Source organism: Aplidium turbinatum, chromosome 15, assembly GCF_918807975.1.
Source record: "Aplidium turbinatum chromosome 15, kaAplTurb1.1, whole genome shotgun sequence".
Taxonomy (NCBI): Eukaryota; Metazoa; Chordata; class Ascidiacea; order Aplousobranchia; family Polyclinidae; genus Aplidium; species Aplidium turbinatum.
Window position 1 is genome coordinate 6,623,858 of NC_137486.1, and position 22,503 is coordinate 6,646,360.

Here is a 22,503-nt window from a genome sequence, read left to right on the forward strand (position 1 = left end):
TTTTTGAAAGCATGTCCAAAGTCAAAGCTATAAAGAAGAAATTACCACTGTGGCAGAACCGAGTTGCATCATACAATTTCTCTGAATTTTCGCTTTTCCAAGACTTCATGGAAGAACATGGAAGCAATTGTCAAGAGCAACTGTTGCCACTTATTCATGCCCATCTTAATTTGTTGCAAGAAAACTTTGAGAAATATTTCAATGCTGAACAGAATGCCACACTTAATGCCAGTTCTTGGATATTACAACCTTTCATTTATGACGGACCTACTACAGAAATTGAAGATTTGACTGATCTCTAATCGGATTTTGGTATGAAAGTATTATTTAAAGAGACACCATACACTGACTTTTGGGTGCACCTGTTAAATGTGCCAGAATACAGAAGCATAGCAGAAAGGGCAATTTCCGTACTTATTCAAATGCCAACAACGTATTTATGCGAAAGCGGCTTTTCTTGTTTGTGTGAAATTAAATCTCGAAAGAGAAATTCAATCACACACATCGATCCATTTGTTCCAGACGGTTGTTCGCCTGGTCAAACGTCATGTAGAAACCGTTCAAGTCTACTGAATATTACGTCATGGAAATTCCTAAAACATGAGCCAAAATTGCACCATCACCAGACTCGTGTCAAACCTGTTGAAACCGGTTTAAACATTGTGCCTTTGAGTTATCACAAATTTTTCTGATTCATTCTCGAAGTTGTTTGTTGGAAGTCGGTCGCACATTTAACTGGTTTATTTGGTGCTTGCTAGCTGGACAAATTCTCCGTCTTTTATCCAAGTAATCTGTATCGTAGTGACAGTTTTAGAGGTGTAGGCATTGCATACCCATTTCGATAGCCGCGGGCTAATTTTACAGAAATACACTGTTTGAAAAGAAGTTCAAGTGTGTGTTTCTTCGGTCATTATATACAGACGAACGGATTCGGGAACTTTATGTTAAAATTTTCCCACGAAGAGATTATGGTTTACCGCTGTGACCACCATTGATGAGGAGAGCAATTGAAAAAGATATCATACCTCGGTTTGAGTTGTTAGTTAATAATGTGCAACAACAAAACAGTCATTAAATAATGATTTTTTATATCGCTTTTACCTCAGTTTACCTTTTAAGTAAACAGGGTGCATGAGTTCGTCACAACAACTTTAAGGGTTCACCAAACCAAAAAAGGTTGAAGAGCACTGGGTTAGGGCAAAGGAGTAGTAATTTCGATTAGGCTACATGGGTTCGATTCCCACCCTCTGCTAATACTATTTTTTCTTCTGCAACTGAAGTGAGTGCAAGAAGGATCTTAAGACTGCAATCAATGGAGTTTAGCTATAAGGAAAATTGTGACTAAAACACCAGTGGTGTTATATACGTTACGCATGATTGCATCATGAATTCGGACATGGTGGTACGTTAAAGTGCCTACCGCTACATACTGCGAAATAGCCTAATTGGCATGCAGAGTAGGCTAATATGGCAAAGTTTTAAATTTGCGTCACTATCTGTCAACGGCTTACAACAAAAATGATTGACAAATCGTCAATTTAAATGCAAAATGCCTGGTTTAGAATGCCTGGTTATTCTAAGCAAAAAATAAAGAATTCAAAACGTTGTAACTAAACTCATGTTCAGCGAACGTTTTGATGCATTTATAGCACTAAAGATGAATAGCCTACACAGTAGCCTATCGTTTTCGAAACGTTTGCTGAACATGAGTTTAGTTTCAGCATTTTCGGCTCTTCATTTTTTGAATAAATCTTCAGGTGCATTCGAAAAATTAGAAGTCAAAAAAACTTTGTTCCGATCAGGCCCGGATTTAGGGGGGCAGAGGGTACAGGTACCCTGGGCCCCCCGACTTTTGAAGGGCCCCCCTACGTGGAAAAAATGTGATTTTGTGTTATTTTTTCTTTCTTTCAGTCTTTGAAGTTTCTGGAAAATGCTGTGCAGTGCTGGATTAATGCTACTGTAGACGTATAGAGGCGGTTTTTCGCGCCGTAGGAGCGAAAAATTTTTTTGCATGAGGGCCTCCCCGATCTAAAAGTGCCCCGGGGCCCGCATCAGCTAAATCCGGCCCTGTTTGTTCCATTGAGTTCACGTAGGCTATCACACGACAAAAGATTGAGAACATTATTGAATGCAATGATGAAAATTCTCATCTGAAGTATTTAGGCCTACCTATGTTTTTGCAGATGGATTAATTTTTAATGCTAAACCTAAAATGCATTCAAGAGTCGTGGGCAGAATTCGAACCTACGCTTAAGAACCTGACAGATTTAAAGTTTGTTGCCTTAACCGCTTTGCCACATGGACATGTTCATAACTGATATCCGATTTGAAATTCATTAAATTCAATTATCTGTCGTCCATGTGTCTTCATCATCGGCCTAGCCAGGCATGGAGGAACCACGTGGGCCTTGTGGACTTGGGCTCACCTACTTTATTTTCTGGGTGGACCGAGCCCACCTACTTTTAAAGGCATACTAAAGGAAAATTTCAAACCGGAATTAAGCATTAAAATGAGTAAACTGAACATTCAAGAATACATTTCAAAAACAATTACCCAAAAAAATTTGTTTTCAATGGCGCTGGCAAGGCCCAAAGTCCAGTGTTTCATTTATTTTCATTTTTTTCAAAATGACCAAAACGTGCAAACACAGCTCAAGAATACGTCATAAAGTCCAGCAATAACAAAAACCACGTTACCAATCTGATGTTTTGAGCAAACTGTCTGCTGTTTTGATGTTAAAATGTGCTGTTTTGATGTAAATACATACATAGCCTACAGTCAAATCGCCCGCAGTAACAATTATTGCGTGATCGGTTGATTGCTAGACTTTATGACGTAGACTTTATGACGTTCTTTACAGTCGCACGCTTCGTTGCTCAGGCCAATCTCATTTTGAAAGCTCTGACAAAAGCACGCGCACAATGGTGGTCAGACCGCAATGGGGCAAAATTTTATTGAAAATCGTTTTATGGTAGCATGTTAAACACAAAGAACATGGAAAATCGCCAAGTCAGGTTTTTCCTTTAATACCCCTTTAAAAACCAAATTTTTTTGAAAAGGTAGCGAAAACGGAAAATCAGAAAGGAGTTTCAAAAAAAAGTTCTTCACTCATTTGATCCACGCTAGTTTGATTATTATCTTTGATAACTCAATGATGAAATCCAATCTTTAATTTTTTCTGTTGAGCCCGGTGGGCAGCACGCAGGGTTGGAAGTCGTTAGTCAAAGGTGCCTCCAGTAAAGTGCTCAATCGGCTCAAGCTTGTAACTTATGAAAGTTCAGTGCAGCTCAGAACTTTCTTCGAAACTTAAAATAAGAGTAAATACAATAATACGTCGTCGGCAGGATTCGAACCTGCGCGGGCAGAGCCCAACAGATTTCTAATCTGTCGCCTTAACCACTCGGCCACAACGACCACTTGTTTCATACTTTTTTGCTGTTGCACAAATATTTTAACAATCGCAGTGACGTAGGCTAGAGGGAACATTAAACTTTGTTTCTTTCGTCGAATATTTTTTAGATGAAAAAACTGAAAGTTTGGCTAATTTTCGGTGAGCGATTGAAGGCTGCACAACTGCGCGTTCTTGCAGCTAAATTTGCAACGGTGTTGCAGCACGTTTACTTATAAACAAGTAGCCTACTGCACGTTTTTAAATAGTTTTTACAGATCACTATTTATTACAATTCTATTTTTTACTTCTGCTGGCAGATACATACTTTTTGGAAACATTTTACATAAAAAATAAAATTACAAAAAAATGAAGGGTGATGGAAAAAACGTGGTTCATATTCATGCTTTGCGCACAGGAAAAATCCAGACACATTTGTTTGCTCCTTTGATTTATTTTGTGTTGCATGCATAGTGTAATTGAAAGCGCGAGAAGAAAGAAATAACGCACAAACAAAAATAAGGCTTTTCATCAAATTACTTTCATACAGGGCTGTGGAGTCGGAAGGACTTTGGCGTATCCGGAGTCGGAGTCGTTAAAAAAAGACCGACTCCGACTTGATACAAAATGATAAACAATAAAATTTTTGTTTGCAATCTTTTTTCAAAATATTGTTTCTTGTTTTCCCTATTGAGCTCTTCAACTTCACGAAAAAATGGAAGTGTTTGTTGTCAGTTGACCGTTGTGCTGAATCAGAATTGGTTAGATAATAGATCATAATATGCTGCGAAAATTACTAGAACATTCTGTAGCGATCCATTATTTCATCGTATAAGTTTTCCTGCCGTTTACTAAAGTTTCTGTAATTTTCCATGCAATTGCTCCCAAAGAAAATAGAAAAAAGGGCGCACACAATAAAATTGTTTGTTCGTCCTTTGACGAGAGCTTTATAAAATCGGACTAGCTCTATCACATCAAACCAGCTCAATTAGACAAAGAGCTCATATCAAACCAGCTCTATCAAATCGGACCAGCTCACATCAAACGAGCTCAGTTAGACCAGTTCAGCTCTCAGAAAAACATTAAAATTGGCAAATGGCGCTTCGGCATAAAATGAAATAAATTGTCGACATCGGCTGCTGAATGGGCTGTCTGCCGCGGAACGATTCGCTTTATTGAGCAAACAACAACAAAAATCAGTTACGTTTAACAAGCAATAAATTGCCGGCATGGTGCTTTAAAAAGTAGGCTACAATACGCTACAGAAAAATTGTTGGCAAACCAACGCGTGAAATGATAAAAGGTGACATGTTTTTACAAAATAATTGTGAGCTCGTGTTGTTTTCTTTTTTTTTATTGACGTAGAAATAAAAGTTTTGTAGCATAATGTACTTACCAGAGTCTCCATATTTTTGGTTATCTTGTAAACTTACTTTTATTTTTTAAAACCTACTTACGTGCGGGGTAACCAATGTGGTTATATTTATTATTATTATATTTAACGTATAAGGATAGTTTATATTTAAGTATGAGTTTAAGTATGAGAATGGTTTGTTTATAATTTGAATTAAGATGAAGGCTGTCTATAACTGCCTGATGAAATTTCTATCTATCTAATTTGGCTATCTGACTCCATGAACTAATTTCCACACAATTGTTATTCGAATTATAATTTTAAGTTATCAGAAGGCAGGCGCGGATCTAGGAGATTTTTTCGGGGGGGGCCAGAAAATTCGAAAATCAATTAAAAAGAAAGAAAAAGATAAAACAAATATGAACAATGATACTACGACAGTAGCGTAGCCAGCAATTTTGAAAGGGGTTTTTTGACGGTCGGCGGGAAAAGCCCGACGGCGTCTTCGCCAAAGACGACACCCAGCGGCGGGGGGTCTGGGGGGCACCCCCCAGAAAATTTTGAAAAATTACTTTGAGTTTGGTGTATTTTGAGAGCATTTTCAATAAAAGTGTGGGCAAAAATATTCCTGTAAAATGGTGCTGTCTGGTGGCATAGCAAAAGGATAAGATCATGTTTTCTTTGGCATTTTTTGGTAGTAAAGCTAAGTCTCTATGTTTTCTTGTTGCTAATTCCTGGCTGAGATATTTGAATGTTTAGTATTGGCAAAACTCGCTCTTTTAATGCAGTTTCGTTTAAAATTAGGCAAACTTTGTTTTAGAGTCATAGAGACTGAAAGCATCATTCTAAATATCGTGGAGTCACACGCGTGCCAAAGGGAGAGGAGTTGTAACCCCCCCCCCCCCCCTTGGCTACGCCACTATTAATACTACGACATATACGATATGCCATAAAATAAAATAGACATTAAAAGAAACAGCCATTTTCATCAATTGTGAATGTTTAAAAAATACATTTTGCTTGAATAAAAATTGCTAAGCAAGCAAAGTTAACTTGAAATCTGGTTAAAACCCTATATGCACTATGCAGTGTCCATGACCAATTGGATGTTTGCAGGCATATACGGCGATTGATTGAAATTATAATGAAGGCTAAAAACTATAAAACGGCCATTCAAGGTTTCAGATTGTTTCAACTGACGTCATTTGGTTCAGCGTTGGTTTCAGCTGAGTCAGCTCAAACAAATGTTGCTATTAAAATGTATTTGAAATTGTATGAAAGAAAATAACGGAGTCTGATCGATGGATAATTTCAACCATAATAATATCAAAAAATTATCCCCCCCCCCGGATAAGTTAAGTCCGCCGTGGGACTAATATCAGCTGTTTAGACGCATATCAAACGATTTGATGCGGATAGCCTACATAGAATTTCAACAATAATTCCTCACAACATTTCGGGGGGGGCCCGGGCCCCCTGGGCCCCCCCATAAATTCGCGCCTGTCAGAAGGTGTTCGTATAATGTTGTAGGTCTATAACACAATTTGAATTTAAACAGTACAGAATAATGAAATTACAGGATAGTGAAACATTATCACGAGTTATTACATTTTAATTAAACAATCAATTTAATGTTTTTCTGAGAGCTGAACTGGTCTAACTGAGCTCGTTTGATGTGAGCTGGTCCGATTTGATAGAGCTGGTTTGATATGAGCTCTTTGTCTAATTGAGCTGGTTTGATGTGATAGAGCTAGTCCGATTTTATAGAGCTCTCGTCAAAGGACGAACAAACCATTTTATTGTGTGCGCCCTTTTTTCTATTTTCTTTGGGAGCAATTGCATGGAAAATTACAGAAACTTTAGTAAACGGCAGGAAAACTTATACGATGAAATAATGGATCGCTACAATTCCAACAGTCTATAAAAGCAGGCGATTTCGCACATATAATCAGAGATTTACTTGAAATGTCATAAAGGAAGCCTAGTAAATTTTTGATATAGAATCCTTGACTAATTCTAATGGCTAATAGCCTAGTAACGGTTAATAGTTCGGTAGCGCATATATGGTCTCATGTATTTCAGGGCCCCTGATTCCGAAAATGCACTTAATTTTTTCGAATTGGCTCTAGTTTTCGAGATATTCGACAATGAAAATATTTTTGAAATCGTTACTCAAAACATTTCAATCAACAAATTACTTATTTTCAGCCCTGTATACAATTATGATGTCATAATTGCACTTGTCTAGTTCAATTGGTTGATATGGTATGAAAGTTCAAAACGCAAGCAAGGGTTGAAATGAACTGTGATTAACGTAAGGGAGACATGAATACTCAATGACAACAGTTGTAGGCTAAATCAGTAGGCCTACATCACAAGAAAAATAGCCCGAAGGTCATGTGTTTATGAATGCAGCCTTATACTGAAAAGGTAGGCCTACTGAAATGGATACTTGTACAAATGAAATTTTACTCTAAGCCTTTGCTAAGGCCAAGTCTTTGCTGCAAGAAGTTTTCTTTTCTGGTCTATAGGCTAATAAATGGCATATAGGCTAATAAAATGCTGATGCTGTACAAACAATCCAGATATATTTTACTGCATGAGGCAACGCAGAGGAGTAGCGCATTCTACGATAGATACAGCGTTATATAAAAACAAGCATTATTATTACTTTGACATGAAGCTGGGTGATCAATCAAAATAAGTCCTGGGTTCCTCCTAAAGTATGCAAACATTGCACTCAAACCCGTTTCTGATGGGCTCAAGGCTAAGAAGAAGTTCAGAGTGTCATGGCATAAAGAGAGCCGTGGAATCATCATGAAAATTGATACTTCTGCACGGTGAGCATGTTCGAAAGAAGTTGGAACATCATGGAGTATGCAAGGCAGCCAATGCGTGGACGATTTGCTTGAAACAATAGGAAAACGTGCATGACTGAGAGTAACCTCAATACCTTCAGTAATGTTTCAGAGTAAGGTCAAGCTTTTTTCTCAAAACCATTTCTACCACCTACTGTAGTAGTAAAAGATTTACTTATCAAAAGTGGTAGCTGGAATCAGTGCCGGTCTTAGGTAATTTCGGGCCCTGTGCGGAATATGATTTGCGGGCCCCAATGACAATGATCCAATTCAGTAGCGTAGCTAGGGATTTTGAAAGGGGAGGGGGGGGGGTTTCACGGTCGGCGTGATCGCCGAAGACGGCACCCAGCGGCGGGGGGTCTGGGGGGCCTCCACCAGAAAATTTTGAAAAATTACTTTGAATTTGGGGCATTCTGAGAGCATGTTCAAAATTTGGGTATTAATATTACTGTAAAATGGTGCTGTTCGGTGGCATGGCAAAAGGATAAGATCATGCATTCTTGGGCATTTTTCGAAAACAAAGCTATGTTGAGTCTAGATGCAACCTATTTCGTCCCCTGCAAAATTCGTACCCCGATTTCGTACCCTGAAATCGGAGTAACAAAATCAAATTTCGTCCCTTGAAAAGATCGAGAGAAATTTGAAATGTTTGCGGCAACTCCGATCAGCAACTTCGGCTATGTTGCTTTTTTTTCTCGATCTTTTCGGGGAACGAAATAGGTTGCACAATTCCTTTGTTGAATTCACTTGTTGAATTTTTCCATTGGAAATGACAAAATTACTGCATTTTCTGAGTAAATTGTGGGCCCCCTAATTTGCGGGCCCTGTGCGATCGCACGGTTTGCACACCCCAAAGACCGGCACTGGCTGGAATCTTGGCTTCTCATCTCGATCAACGTGGCATTCTTGACTCAGAGGCCAAGATTACGTTCTTCTGCAACAAGGATAAAAATCTTAGCAGCTACCGTACTTTACTGAAGAACATAACTTTGTATTCTGTAATAACATATATCGCCTTCATACCTTGATGGGTGTTGCTCAGTAAGCCTACCATAGTAAAGAGTTGCGTTTGTTCATCGATAGCTTTGTTTTGCTTATTTGTCTAGTTTGTTAAGCAAAACAATGTATGCATTTTGTTTGAACTGAGTAGCTTAGTTAGTAAGTCTGATGCTGTTGAAGACCAACAAATATATTAACGCAAAACGCACATCTTGTATCCTCAGGCTTACTTCACATCATATTTTGATTATTACTAGGCCAGTAAACGTTAAATAGCTGTTTGTTTGGGCTGTAATCAACGTGATTGGTTTCAAATAGCGTTTATACAACTCAGAAATGTGCCTGGGATTACTTCCAGTTTTGTCTATGTAGTAAACGACACGACGTGAAATTTATAAGGGCTCAAAATCGCGAAAGAATATTTTTGCTGTATCTCACAAACTAAAATGATTCGAAAAAACTTAGTGCATTTTTAGAATCAGGGGCCTCGAAATACCTTATAATTTTTTTTTTTTTTGGCCTGTGATAATCGATAAACATCGTCAAATGATTCAAGAAACTGAAAGCAGTAGATATTTACTACGGTGAACGGTGTAGCGAGTAGTTGAGTTAACAAGTAACTGTGAGCATGCAGTGAATATCCAGGCTTGATAATAATAGGTATAGGTTATCATAACAAGCTTTATTAAATTACTATCGGTGCCAATTGTCATTTTACGACAAACAGATTTTTTATGATAAACAAAAGCCCTTCTATTGTCAGACGTAATAAAAGCTTTCGTATCCCCTTCTTGATATGCCTGTCTTCTTCAACCTCCAAACGGTTTCGTATTTGTCTGCCGTGATTAATTTTTGACAAATTTTTTTTTTTATGATTCTCTTCTTTCGTTGAGCAAACAATAGAGGAATTAAGTAGCCTGCATGCAACCAATATCAAGGCACTTTATGGACCTCTTTACACTGTATCACGGAATCCCAAGGGATCTCTGTGAATCATAGGTTAAGAAGATTGTGTCAACAGTGCCTTACGTAGCCAGGATGTAAATCGCTTTTCTACGCAAGCAACATGTTTCAACAAGGCCCTTCTGTTTTTTATTTTTACTTTAACCCTATATTGCCCAGGTGGTGCTGAATCAGCACCAAGCACTTCAAATTTGCTGTCGCGGCTTAAACATTGGCTTATTGAAAATGTGGCCGGCTGAGGTTTGTAGGTAGAACTTGGTTCTAGACCTAGGGTTTCAAACTCAAGTTGCTTTGAGGGCCAAATAAACACTGTAACTTAACTTGAGGGCCGTAGTACACATTAAGTCAATAAGCAAAATCACACAGTTAAAACGTAATAAAAAAAGGTTGTAAAATCATACCAAGAATGTTAGATCACAAGAAAAAGTAGTAAATACAAAGAGATAGAAAAACATTGTAGCCTACAAACGCAAAAAAAAACGAAAAAGAAAACAAAACGAAGCGACGGGCCTGGAGAGTGCAAATCAGCAATCTAGCAATCAGCTATGAAGATAAGAAGGCATGCTTTAATTTGCTATGATACTCAGCAACCTAGGGACGTAATATAAAGTCACTAGCAGCAACCACAGTCACCACATCCGGGATGATTTTATAGGCCTATACTACAGCCTATAACATCATCCCGGGTTCGAGTCCAAAGTTATACTTTCTAGAATCTAGACCTTCTTGTCAATGCTACGGAGTGAAGTAAACTTAATTTACTTGTACAACAACTTTGCAAAGGCTTTAATAAAATAGAAAGCAACTACATCTGCAAATAAAAGGATACATAAATAACTGCTTCTGAACGTACACAATGCTACAACAACAGAACTGAATGAATGAACGAATGAAGAAAACGTAGAACCAAGGCGTGTAGAAAACAAGGCAATAATTAACTGAGTAATAAGCTTGAGGGACAGAGCGTCGTGCTCAGAAACACACGACATTCTCCCCCTCTCAAAATTGCATTATATATAGCACAACCACGCAAAATATAGTTCATAAGCGTAACTTGGACAGCAGGTGTGATTTTACATGAAATCAAAGCAGACTGCTAAAAATATGGCACTGCACCATAACGATCAACCGAACGACGAATACGAGTAGATCTGCGTAAGTGTGTTGTATCAGTGGTGGGCGAAGACGATGACATAGAGTGATCAGTAGTTTCACGTTGTACAATGTCGCCATCGTCACTACGCACACTTAAATTTACATCCGGTGATGTTGAAGTCATGTCATTATTTACAAATCCATTGGGTAGAGCAATAGCCTCACCAGTCGCCACTGGAGGAGGCAAACGTATTAAGTTTGTTTCGACTGGAACATCCTGGTCAACCGGTAAAACAGGTTCATCCGATTGTCCCAATGGTGCAATATCTTTGAGAGAGACCGTTGTTTCTCTGCCAGAAGGAAAACGAACACGAGCATAGTTAGGGGTGGCATGCATGAGCTCTACTTCGTCAACAACAGGATCATACTTTGATAAACGAACATGACGCCGTAGAAACACTTTATTTGGTGTTGATAACCATGTCGGCATAGAAACTCCAAATGACGATCGACGTTTATACACAAATAACCTTTCGTGAGGCGTTTCATTTGTAGCGGTACAAAGCTAAGAGCGGATAGAATGCAAAGCGTCGGATAGCACGCTTTCCCAGCGCGACATGTCAAGTTTACGAGACTTTAACCCTTTGAAGGTTGGGGGGGGGGCTGTCAATTCAACTTTTTTGTATCAACAGTTGTATCTCTAAAACCACTGAGGCTGCGACTACGAGATTTCTTGACTTTTCCTAACTTTTATTCACCTCTATTGAGCTGAAATTTTGAGCGAATAAAGGTTATAAATTGAGAGATATAAAGCATTTCTCAGCACATCCTCTGAAATATTTCATATTCTATTGTTCAAAATTTTCCCACCAGCTGGATGAAAGCAATTAATTTGGCCCATGTCTCGTTAATCAAATGATTTAAATTGAGATTATGTAAAAAAAAATTATTCACAACATTGCAATGCATGTTTTTCATTACTCTATCAAAAAATACCAAATAATTCAAACGTCATAAGTCACATCAACATTTCAACGTATATAAGCAGTTCTAAAATTTACATAGTTTTAATTTTCGGATATGCTCTGCGTGAATAGTTTTACAAAGTGAATCCCAAATTTTGAAACCGTGCCTTAAAAAATAACAGAGATATCACTCCAAAAGCATAAGAAGAATCGACAGCCCCCCCCCAAACTGAGCAAGACTCCAGGAGCCCAACCGCCTAAGGGTTAATGCTGATTTCACTGCAGACCAAATTATTCCATTATACCTTTCACATTGTCCATTTCCAGGAGCATTATAGACAGACGTCCTACTGCATGCAACACCATGACTATTAAGAAACGATGATAGTTCTTTGGACATGAAAGCCGAGCCCCTATCGGAGTGTACATACGCAGGCATACCAAACAACGCAAACAATTGGTTTAAACAAGAAATAACAGTTCGCGCACCAGTACTTGCACAAGGAAACGCGAAAGGAAAACGCGAAAATTCGTCCACAACTATTAACATGTATTTGTTCTTGGACACAGACGGCATAGGGCCTTTGAAATCTAAACTCAGTCGCTCAAACGGCTGGGTAGCTTTAACAAGATGCGCATTAGGTGGTTTATAAAAGTTAGGTTTGATTTCTGCACATACACTGCAGTTTTGCACCGTTTTCCGAACGTCGTCGACAGAATAAGGTAGATTTTTAGTTCGAACAAAATGAAGCAAACGAGTTATACCAGGATGGCATAAAGATAGGCCTACATGAATATCGTGTAGCACATTATTATGCATCGTAGACTTGACTACAATGGAAAGCACAGTTTGTGATATTTCAAGCAGCTCTTGGTGGATGGTTTGTAAATGATGCAGATGGGCAGAGATGGTCACCACAAGCATGCATCACAAAATGTTCTAATGTAAATAAATGAGTGTCTTGATCTTCTGGAATGTTCTCTCGCACATAGTCAGCAAGTTTAAGCAAATACTCGATGTTACTGCCATTTGGTCCAACTGCTCCGTAAATGTTTTTTGCTATCTCGACGTCGCTTGCTGGACCAAAATTAGGATGTACTGGTGAAGCAATGTAGAGTGTAATGTCAAAAACTGGTTGGCCACTTTCTTGAGGATGAAACGAGAGCGTGGTTGCCATATAATCCCTCTCCCTTTTGCTGAGCTTACGGCGAACGTCATCGATGCAATCTTTGGAAATCTTGTAAGCGATTCCCCAAACACGTTTTTCTAGGTCTTTTACAAGCGTTGCCACACGCCCAGGCTGAAACAATGAATCATTATTACTTTTTAATTTTCTTTTTGTTGAGTGATCTTTCAATACTTGTTATATTAATGTCAATTTATTTGCTTTATCCATCTAGTCGGCTTTCACAGTACGATAAAATACTCCAAATAGTAACTACATGCTAAATTTATTTAAAAAAAACTGTTACACTGCATTTTGTTTCGACATAGCCTATTGGTTTGTCAAAATGAAAAAGTTCAACTCTGTGGAAAGCTTGTTTCGAGATTTTAAGTTAATCATCGATTTTGCTTTCAATCGCTTTTAACGCTTCTTTAAAAATTACGGTATGTAAAATTACGTAAAACCATTCAGCCAAAGTAACAATCACGTACCAACGTAAGACTGTTGTGCATACTGTGTTATTAATTATTGTGCAAACGGAACTATAATTGTAAGAAATACAAGCAGCCAAAACCTTGCTGGAAAGCTTTGTGCACAAAAATGCTTTTAGAACAAAAGTTGACATTTTGGTTCTAGAGAAAACAAAAGCTTTTTACACAATATTAGGATAAACGATAAACGTGAACGCAATAAACTTTAAACTAAGTAAACACTTATTTACCTTTCCTGGAATTCCTCTGTGAGTTTCATTGAAGAGCCAAAATCTTCTTTTGTATCCTTGTACGAAACCTACAATTTGTTCGTCGTACTCGAAATCTGGATTCCACAAAAGAGATCCATAACCGAATAACCACATTGTTCACTGGCACAGTAGGCTATGTGAGACGTTATTGCTTACACACCCAGCGCAAAAACGATAAAATTATATCACTGCGTTGTTCTAAATAAACTGTAAATGTAAGTTGTTATTTGACGAAAAATGTGTGGACGTAGGGCTACATAGAATTTGTACTGGATTGTGACTGTTCTACAAACTGGACAGGTGATTTTTCCACTGTACTTACGAATATCCACAACACTTTCACTATCCCTGCCCAATCAAACTCTTTGAAAAGGGTACTGGTCAGTTGCTATAGTTTGAAAGCATTAAGTAAAACTTTGCTAGTTGGTTTGACATCTTGTTACTGCAAATTCTTATTGCTAACGTTTAAGCTATGTATAGTAGCCTACACTCCTTCGCATTTTCCTGATATGTCAATAGATTTCTGTTTTGCAGTTGCAGGTCCTCAAGTACTTTTTGGTTGATTTTGCTTCCAAACGGCTGTTTAAATATATTCTCTGGTCACTGTCTTAAACTTTATAACTAATGGATTGCTTCACACAACAACAGATTGTTCTACAGTATAGTGCACTGTGCACCTCTAAAACTTTTAATACCTACAATTGTCATGCGATACATTGGAAAATCATTACTAGGCTAGGCTACATGATCAATACTTCTTTTGGTCTAACTAACTATTGAATAATTACTACAGGAAGAAAATATTGTGACGACTTTACTGAAACAGCTTTGTTTTCAATTGGAAGTGAATGGAGAAAGACACTATTTTCTAGTGGTCTTTTTTTGGCGATCAGCTGATCAAACCGTTGACGCAGTTGGGAAAACCAGTAGTTTGGACTGGCTTCAGAAAGGGTTCAGTGTCGTGTGAAAAAGTAGTTTCAGTATGATATCATGTTTGGTCATTCTATTATCTTCGGTCATCTATTTACTAGTCTTTTACTCTAACCTGTTGATGAGCTTCGCTTGGCCTTTTCATTTGTAATTAAACTCGGCTACTCACAGGAGGGACCAGATAAAAGTACTCACCAACCTCCCCTTCCCCATTTGACCCCGATGAAATGTAGTATAAAAATAACTTCTTATAAGGAAGAAGAATTTATTGATTATCAGTAAAACCATTGAATCTCAAGCAAAGTGAAAATAAACACTTTTTTAATAATCGAGGGAATCAAAAATTTGGAAGCGAACCATCATGGAATTGAACTGAATACAAGCGTTTTTCACTGAAGAAAATAAGCATTAAAATGCCTGTTTTAAAAACAAGCCGATTGTGAATGCCATTTAGGGCTTTTCGAAAAATTTGTTTTGTTTTTTGTTTCGAAATAAAAACGCATTTCGTTTCGCTCGAAACGATTGCGGATAGCAGGGAGAATTTAATAATGCCGAAAACGCTTCAAAATTTATTGGGTGGCCTTGAGGCTTTTTTAAAGAAATTCTAACTAGAAGTTTTATTCATGCTCGTGAGTGTTTTAAACCAAAGTAGTTTAAAAATTTGTCGAAATAAAGCTTCGGTTTACATGACACGAATTTCTTTTGTTTGAAATTCAATTTGAAATATTTTTCTTGTAAAGACTTTGATTTGATTCATTTCTAACTACGTTTAATAGAATAATTTTTTTCGACACCAAAATTTGATTTTTGAACGGCTCAAAGCTATGAATGCATTGTAAACATGCTCAGTATTAATTTTGAACAAATAGAATTCATCAAGTAAAGGAAATACTTTTCAAAACTGGGTTCAACAATGTAGGCTATGACGTTGAAACAACGTCAAAAACCATTGACTTTGTTACAATTGTCAGTAACACCTTGCTAGATATCTAGTGAAAAATGATCATTTGTTCTGGCATTTCCCAGTCAAAACATTCAAAACTACGTTTGTAGACGTTGAATCAAACTAAAAAGGGACTGGTCAGCTAACTGGGCTGTGTTTACAGCGAGTGGTCTGTGTTTGTAGACATAGCCTGGTCAACAATGCTGTTGGCCAGCATATGCTGATTATTAGTTTTCGAGTATCGAAGTTCTTTTCTCCTTACCTCATCGACAGTCTTCACAACACTTTTCATCAGGCTGTTGTTTATTTGGCTACGGTACTACATGTGTTTGCAGCCATTTTGGTTTGTAGCCATTTGCAGCTTCTCTTTGTTTTTGCTTTATTTATTGCTGTTTGTTTCTTGGGTTTTGTGGCCGTGCTAACTACAGACATATAGGCATAGCCTATTACATTATTTACTATTCAGGCACGTTTGAAACCTTTCATGGTTTTGCCACCTTTTCCTGTTCATTAACGTGCTGATAGGCCTATATCGACTATTGTAGTTAGTAGTATCTTTTTCGTCCCGGACACGTTAGTGACGAAAAATAAATTAATGAATCGACAGACATAGCCTACTTTGTGGACCCGATAAGGTTTGATTCATTTTGTATTGTGCTTATAAATTTTAATGAAAAAATGAACCATAGACAAATGCATTCTAGCAACCACACGGCATTTGACATACACAAGGTTCGAGTACATCTCAATACGTCGTCGGCAGGATTCGAACCTATGCGGGCAGAGCCCAACAGATTTCTAATCTATCGCCTTAACCACTCGGCCACAACGACTTGTTCAAAACACAAGATAATATTTTTCACTTCACTTGATCAGTGGTGGTAGCCAGGGCCTCTGAGAGAAATTTTCACTAGGGGTACGAAGAGTCATTCCGGGCCCCCCTCTCACTCCGGGCCCCCTTTGTCTTGGGCAAACAGTGTGGTGTTTGCTTAAGCGTATTGCACACGACACAACATTTTACTGCAGAATTGGACATCTGTGCACAATAATAGTACGGTAGCCTATCAGGCTGCAATAAAACTATTATTTTGTGTTGTGCATATCATGTGATCTGCCCTCGCCAATTTGTGTATCCTGCAATGAATTCGTGTCGAAAACGTTGGATTTAGTAGTTTTTCATGTTTTTTTTTTTGTGTGTTTATACTGTTTAATGTTAAATCCGTTTACGTTACGGAGTGTTATATCTATCTGGCACAAGTCAAGCTCTCTACCATGGCTCAAACATAACATCTTCTTAAAACATAATCAAGTTAATCATCTGACCAATCCTAACCTTTCTTCATTAACTGCACTCACTAAATAATAACCTTTCTTATATAATAAGAAAAAACTCACACGACATGTAAAAAATTCTAAAATCCAAAAATTTTAAAAATCACCATTTTTCATACAAAAATCGAGCTCACAAGTTCATATTGCTTTCTAGAGCCGCCCAACCTGGTGATAAGGTAGGTACTTTAAACAGCATTTTCTCGGTATGTGTATGATAAGTCACAATAACTATTGTGCTTAAAAAATTATTTAGAGTGGGCCAACTTGCCCGTTGGGCCAACTTACCTGAGTCTCCCACGATTTCTTCATTTTTCACTTCAAGTATATTTTAGGTTTTGTAGGAACGTATGCAGTACAATTTTATTAAACTGCAAAATAACAATAAATCTTTGAAAAAAGCAACCGCTTGTACCAAATCCGACCAAACTGTGATCCACCAATTACATCTAGAAAACATTTGTTTCATCCGTCGCTAACGACCCTCACTTAGGATGAGTCGATCTTAATATCGATCTTAGATCCACCAACATCAGAGGTGAAGGCGAAACCGCTCGGGCACTGAGCTAGTATATACAGGGCCGGATTTAGCTGATGGGGGGCCCGGGGCACTTTTAGATCGGGGGGCCCCCGTGCAAAAAATTTTTTCAAGCCTACGGCGCGTAAAAACCATCTCTACGTCTACAGTAGCATCAGTCCAGTACTGCACAGTATTTTGCAGAAACTTTAAAGGTCAAAAGGAATAAAATAACACAAAATCACATTTTTTCCACATAGGGGGGCCCTTCAAAAGTCGGGGGGCCCGGAGCAACTGCCCCCTCTGCCCCCCCTAAATCCGGGCCTGAGTATATAGCCTATGTTTTACTAAGCAGCCACCCACCACCAAAAGTGAGTTAATCCAGGTGTAGCCTATTGTAGGTGCAGCTTACCACAGCTTACTTTGCTACGATGCCCCTCTGCCCTCATATTTTTGTGGATGGGGTGGCAGGGGGGCAATGGTGCCCTTTTAAGATCATGTAAGCTACTGCACATTTTGCAATACGATATAACAATTTCAGTTATAGCTGTTAGCCTAATTATAATCTTTCATTTCTGCCTCAAAATAATATTCACGACACAAAATTCTGTATCACAGTAGGTAATAAGCCTGCATCATCATAACATATAGCATGATGGCCAGGGCCGGATTTAGACCATTAGAGGCCCTAGGCTATTCCATTTGTGAGGCCCCTCCCAATATTTGAGCTCAGAATTTCTCTCTAAACAACATCACATGTCATTGCTTAATGTTAAAAATATGAGTGCATTAAACTCTTCGTTCTTCTCATTTTCCACATTCATGGGTGCAAATTTTTAATTAAAAGAATAAAAATTTAGTTAAGGCAGTTTTGCTTTTAATTTTAATTTCTTTGATCAAACAACCGTTACAATTATTGTAAAGTTTATTTACGAGGACATAAGAAATAGTTACAGCCATCAAATAGAGTACCGTAGGCTAAGACCAGGCTAAGACCAAATTTTTTTTCTAGCTTTCGTCAAAGCAAAATCATGCAAAAGTTCATCAAAATTTATCTGTTTAAGTTTGTCACTCTCAATGCACAGAATGCTCAGTGCGGACAACCTTTCTTGAGACATTGTCGAGTTTATTGAGACAGTTTATTTTTGATGCTTTTGAGCCTTGAGAAAGATCTCTCTCTTGAGCAGTCAGTGACCATTAAGCCTAGAAACAGTCTTATTATTGCTTCCACATTAGGAAAATCAGAGTTAATTGTTCCTTGCGCATAATTTCCTGAAGGTCTCCATGAGACAAGGAAATAGATTGCTCTTCTGTACCGGTAAGCCCTTAGTTTTGTGTTTGTCTCGCGTACAAATGAAAATGTAGAAGTTCATCAGTAAGTTTAGGGTCAACATCTTCCGGATACGCTTCCTTTAAAAGGTCTACGCCTCGTACAATTTCTACCTTAGTTGCTTTCAGATTAGCAAGAAAGAGGAACATTTCTGCAATGTCACTGTAGCCTACACATTAGCCATTCTTCTTAAAATGGCTTGAAGTGCGTCGAGCATAGGGATAAAGGAATTTATTTTAAACCTTTTCTTTGAAGAGAGTTCACGTAAAGCGTCAGGTGCATTTCTTTGTCTCCTAGTAACAGCTCTGTAGTTAATATTCGGCAAGGTTGCTTTTGCTTGCTGATCAAACTCGTTAAACACATCTCTAATTTTGCTTAGAAAGTCTGCAAGTGAACTGCACTTTTTCAGATTTTTGAAAGGCTTTGCTAACCCTGTAAAAACGACCTAGCACTCTGGACCAAAAATGCAACATAACAATTCCAATTTTTCCATGTTTTGCAAAAGGTTGTTAGCATGAAGTATTAATGCGATTCGAAAATCAAATTTCAAAATTTCACCTATCGCTCATGGATTGTAGCAATATGTAGAGCATTCCTGTAAAATATTTTGTAATAAAACGCTCTAACTTTAAACATTGAAGCGTTTAAAGATTAGGTATTTACAACTTTTTGATAAGGCGATTCACCAAACTAGATTGCGTTACGCCTGAATTACGTGATCCAAATAGCGCTCTGTGATTGCGCAGTTCCATGGAAACGACGACACAATGAGTGATTTAACGATTGGGAGTAAGCTCCAAAAAATAGACAAGAAGCAGTTTTCAGCTGAAATGCTTGCTACAGTGCAATTCTAGGTTGGTGAATAACATTAAGGCTGATATGTGTTTAAAACTTAGTTGTTATAGTTGTTATGTAGCCTAGCTTTCCCGAGAAACTCGAAGCGGTTGTCGGTCGAAAATATTAAGGTTTCTGCAGGTGATTGCTTTGATGTAGTCTAATTTCTGCTCGGTGCTAAAACATTACTGAATCACGATGACAAATTGTATAAAATGTAGAGTTTGTTACAGATTAACGAAGTACAAGGCCTAGGAATTTCAATATTTGAAATTAAATCAGTGTTAGAAAAAAAAGTTCTGTGTTTTATTGAGTTCCAGTCTACTTCACAGTTTGTAGGTGTACCGCAGTCATAAGATCACAAAACTATAACGGTACCATACTCTTCAACTATATTTTCAGTAAATAACGCTTAAATAATTGTGGACTGTTGTATCAGTAAGATAATGCCTAAAACTAGTACGAAAACTATTAGAAGCGCTGAAAGCTCTGTCATTGGACCCTCGAAAGAACTCCCGACTGCAGACCTACCAACGCTACGAGATGTCCTCGCATTCTGTGGTTTGTTGAAGGTAATATTGAAATTTAATAGATTTTGTTTTGCCTTTGGGGTGTCACGAGTCATGACTGAATTGACTACTTTTATATGAAGGCCTACTTAGTACTTACACTGTAATTAGTTTGTTAAAACAAGAATTTAAACAAGTCAAGAACCGAAAACAGGTCTAGCAAACAACCAAACTTTTTTCCAAAACCTATAGGCTGTAGGTTTATTAAACTTTTTAAAAAAAAGCAATGATTAGAATTAGTCACTTCTTTTCAGAGATATAGCAATCCTAATCAAATATTTTTTCAGGAATCTGGAAACAGAGCTAATTTTTCACTCTTCACGAAGATCGCCAATGATGTCATTATCATCTACCATCGTGTGAATTCATCCCTTTCCCTTGCTCCAAAATCTTCGATTGCCAGTAAAATAAAAAAATCTTATAATCAGCAACTGTATTTTCAACGAAGTAAATCTCATGGTCTAAAATGCCGTTGCTTGATATCTGTTTGTGATAAATCGATTTGTGGAGATTCGTGTGAATGGGGAGCTCATATCACGTGCAGTTGTCCTAAAGAAGACCACATTCCGAAGGCAGAACTGAAGTTTTTCCTCTCCCAACGTAATCGTGGAGCAACAGCACCTCAATACCAAATTGGAGCACTTGACAAAAAGACGACAAAAACTCTTCAAAAGATTGCTCACAAAAAGGTAAGATATAGGACATGCATTTTAGAATTCTTTGCTGCTGCATTAAACTTCTTTCTTTCAACTTGGCTATTAATTAGCATTAGTTGTTGGACTATTTTAATGATATTTTTTACAATAATTACTTTCAATCAAGAGTATGGAACAGTACCGTCTGGATGAGTTTGCTGCTGCTAAGAAGTCCCAAAAGATGGAAGAAACTTACTGGAGAAAAGAGCAGTTTGCTGCAACAATTCTGGAAGCAAATGATTCTTCACTGGAAGAAGCTGTGCCTGGCTCATCCGAAGATAACAATGTAACGTACAAAGCGACCACAGGTGGAGGTACTTACATAGTATTGCAAACGCTTTTGATGTGTTTATCTTTTAAAGCTTAGCAAGGAACTGATTTCAGACAAAGTACGACATCCAGTAAAAATCCTGTTGCTCTTAATAATTCATAAAAAACCCACATTCCTTTTAAGAAAATAAATTGTTTGTTTTATGATTGAGTTTTCAATTAAGTTTTATTCAAATTGCAGATGCTAGTTCTGGTTTATTTTTTAGAAGTACGGTAACATAATTTATTTACATCATATACCACAAACAGATTCCTCCTTATTATAATAATTAATAAACCACATTTTTTCCAGGACATCAAATGCGATTACCACTTCCAACAATCGCAAGGGAAGTAATGCGATGGGGCACAAGTCAAAGAGAAGCTGCTGCTTTGGTAAATGCTACACTTATTGATGTCGGATTTATTTCACCAGACGACCCTTCAATGATAGTAGACCAAAGCAAGATCTGGAGGGAAGTGGAAAAGGTTCGCAAGAGAGAAACAGAAATAGATCGAGAGAAAAGAGGAGAAGAAAAGTTACAGGGGATCTTCTTCGATGGGAAGGAGATTGAAACTATTACTGTAGAAGAAGAGGATGGGGTTTTTAGGCAGAAACAAATAAAGCAAGAGCACATAGTTTTAGTTGGAGAACCGGGAGGCCAATACAATATTTGTTTTTTTTTGGACCTTTTGGGAAAGCTGCAGAAATGATAATGGACCTTTTGGGAAAGCTGTAGAGCCCACAGCTGTTGAAATAACAAAACTTTTAAAGGAGGAATACCTCATCGACAACTGGTTGGTTGTAGGAGCAGACTCCACTGCTGTTACTACTGGGAAAAATAATGGAATAATTGCCAGGTGTGAACGACACATTGGCCACCGTCTCCAATGGAATATATGCATGTTGCATACCAATGAGCTCCCATTGCGACATTTGTTCCAAAAGCTTGATGGAGCAACTTCTGGAAGTGCTTCCTTCAAAGGGCCAATCGGAAAAATTCTGCCACATGTTGAAGACCTTGAATGGGATGCAAAATTTCTGCGAATTGAAGGCCCAAAATTACAAGTACCACCTGAGATTATCTCTGATCTTTCCACAGATCAAAGATATCTTCTTCTTTCTGTAACATCAATTCAAGGTGGAAACATTTTAGACAGCTTGAAGCATTTGAAGCCCGGTCCAATTTCTCATTCACGATGGCTTACACTCGCATGTCGATTAATGTCGTCTTTACATGTCAAAGCACGCTCTGCAGGGGACGATTGCTGATGCTCTCCAGAAGTTGGTAGCATTTATTGCCACTAATTATGCTCCACTGTGGTTTGACATAAAAAGCAAGCCATACATTCACCATGCCCCATTTCATGTTCTCCGTCAGGTCCAGCTGCTACATCTTCTTCCTGCGGATACTCGGGAAGTAGTTGCTCCTTATGTAAAGTCGTGGCATGCTCACAGTGAGAGCCTCCTTCTAGCGATGGTAAGCAATGACGACCCTGCTGTTCGATCTTTTGG

General features: G+C 38.0%; 1 protein-coding gene and 2 non-coding genes across 3 annotated transcripts; all 3 read right to left on the reverse strand.

Moving 5' to 3' along the window:
• Positions 1-3,333: 3,333 nt before the first annotated feature.
• Trnas-aga (transfer RNA serine (anticodon AGA)) lies at positions 3,334-3,415 on the reverse strand. The gene has a single exon. It is a non-coding gene; the product is annotated as a tRNA-Ser (tRNA).
• A 9,063-nt stretch (positions 3,416-12,478) lies between these two features.
• LOC145784637 (putative glutathione-specific gamma-glutamylcyclotransferase 2) lies at positions 12,479-13,729 on the reverse strand. Its single transcript, XM_082596505.1, has 2 exons — positions 13,511-13,729; positions 12,479-12,924 (listed from the first exon to the last, which is right to left on the reverse strand). The coding sequence occupies exons 1-2, from the start codon at positions 13,643-13,645 to the stop codon at positions 12,484-12,486; spliced, it is 576 nt and encodes a 191-aa protein (XP_082452631.1). The 5' UTR covers positions 13,646-13,729; the 3' UTR covers positions 12,479-12,483.
• A 2,426-nt stretch (positions 13,730-16,155) lies between these two features.
• Trnas-aga (transfer RNA serine (anticodon AGA)) lies at positions 16,156-16,237 on the reverse strand. Its single transcript has one exon. It is a non-coding gene; the product is annotated as a tRNA-Ser (tRNA).
• Between the last annotated feature and the right edge of the window lie 6,266 nt (positions 16,238-22,503).

Excerpts from the sequence above, each read along its gene's own strand:
- LOC145784637 (XM_082596505.1), bottom strand. The coding sequence starts at position 13,645 with ATGTGGTTATTCGGTTATGGATCTCTTTTGTGGAATCCAGATTTCGAG. Across the intron at positions 12,925-13,510 it reads ACAGAGGAATTCCAGGAAAG|CCTGGGCGTGTGGCAACGCT; the intron begins GTAAATAAGTGT and ends TCATTGTTTCAG.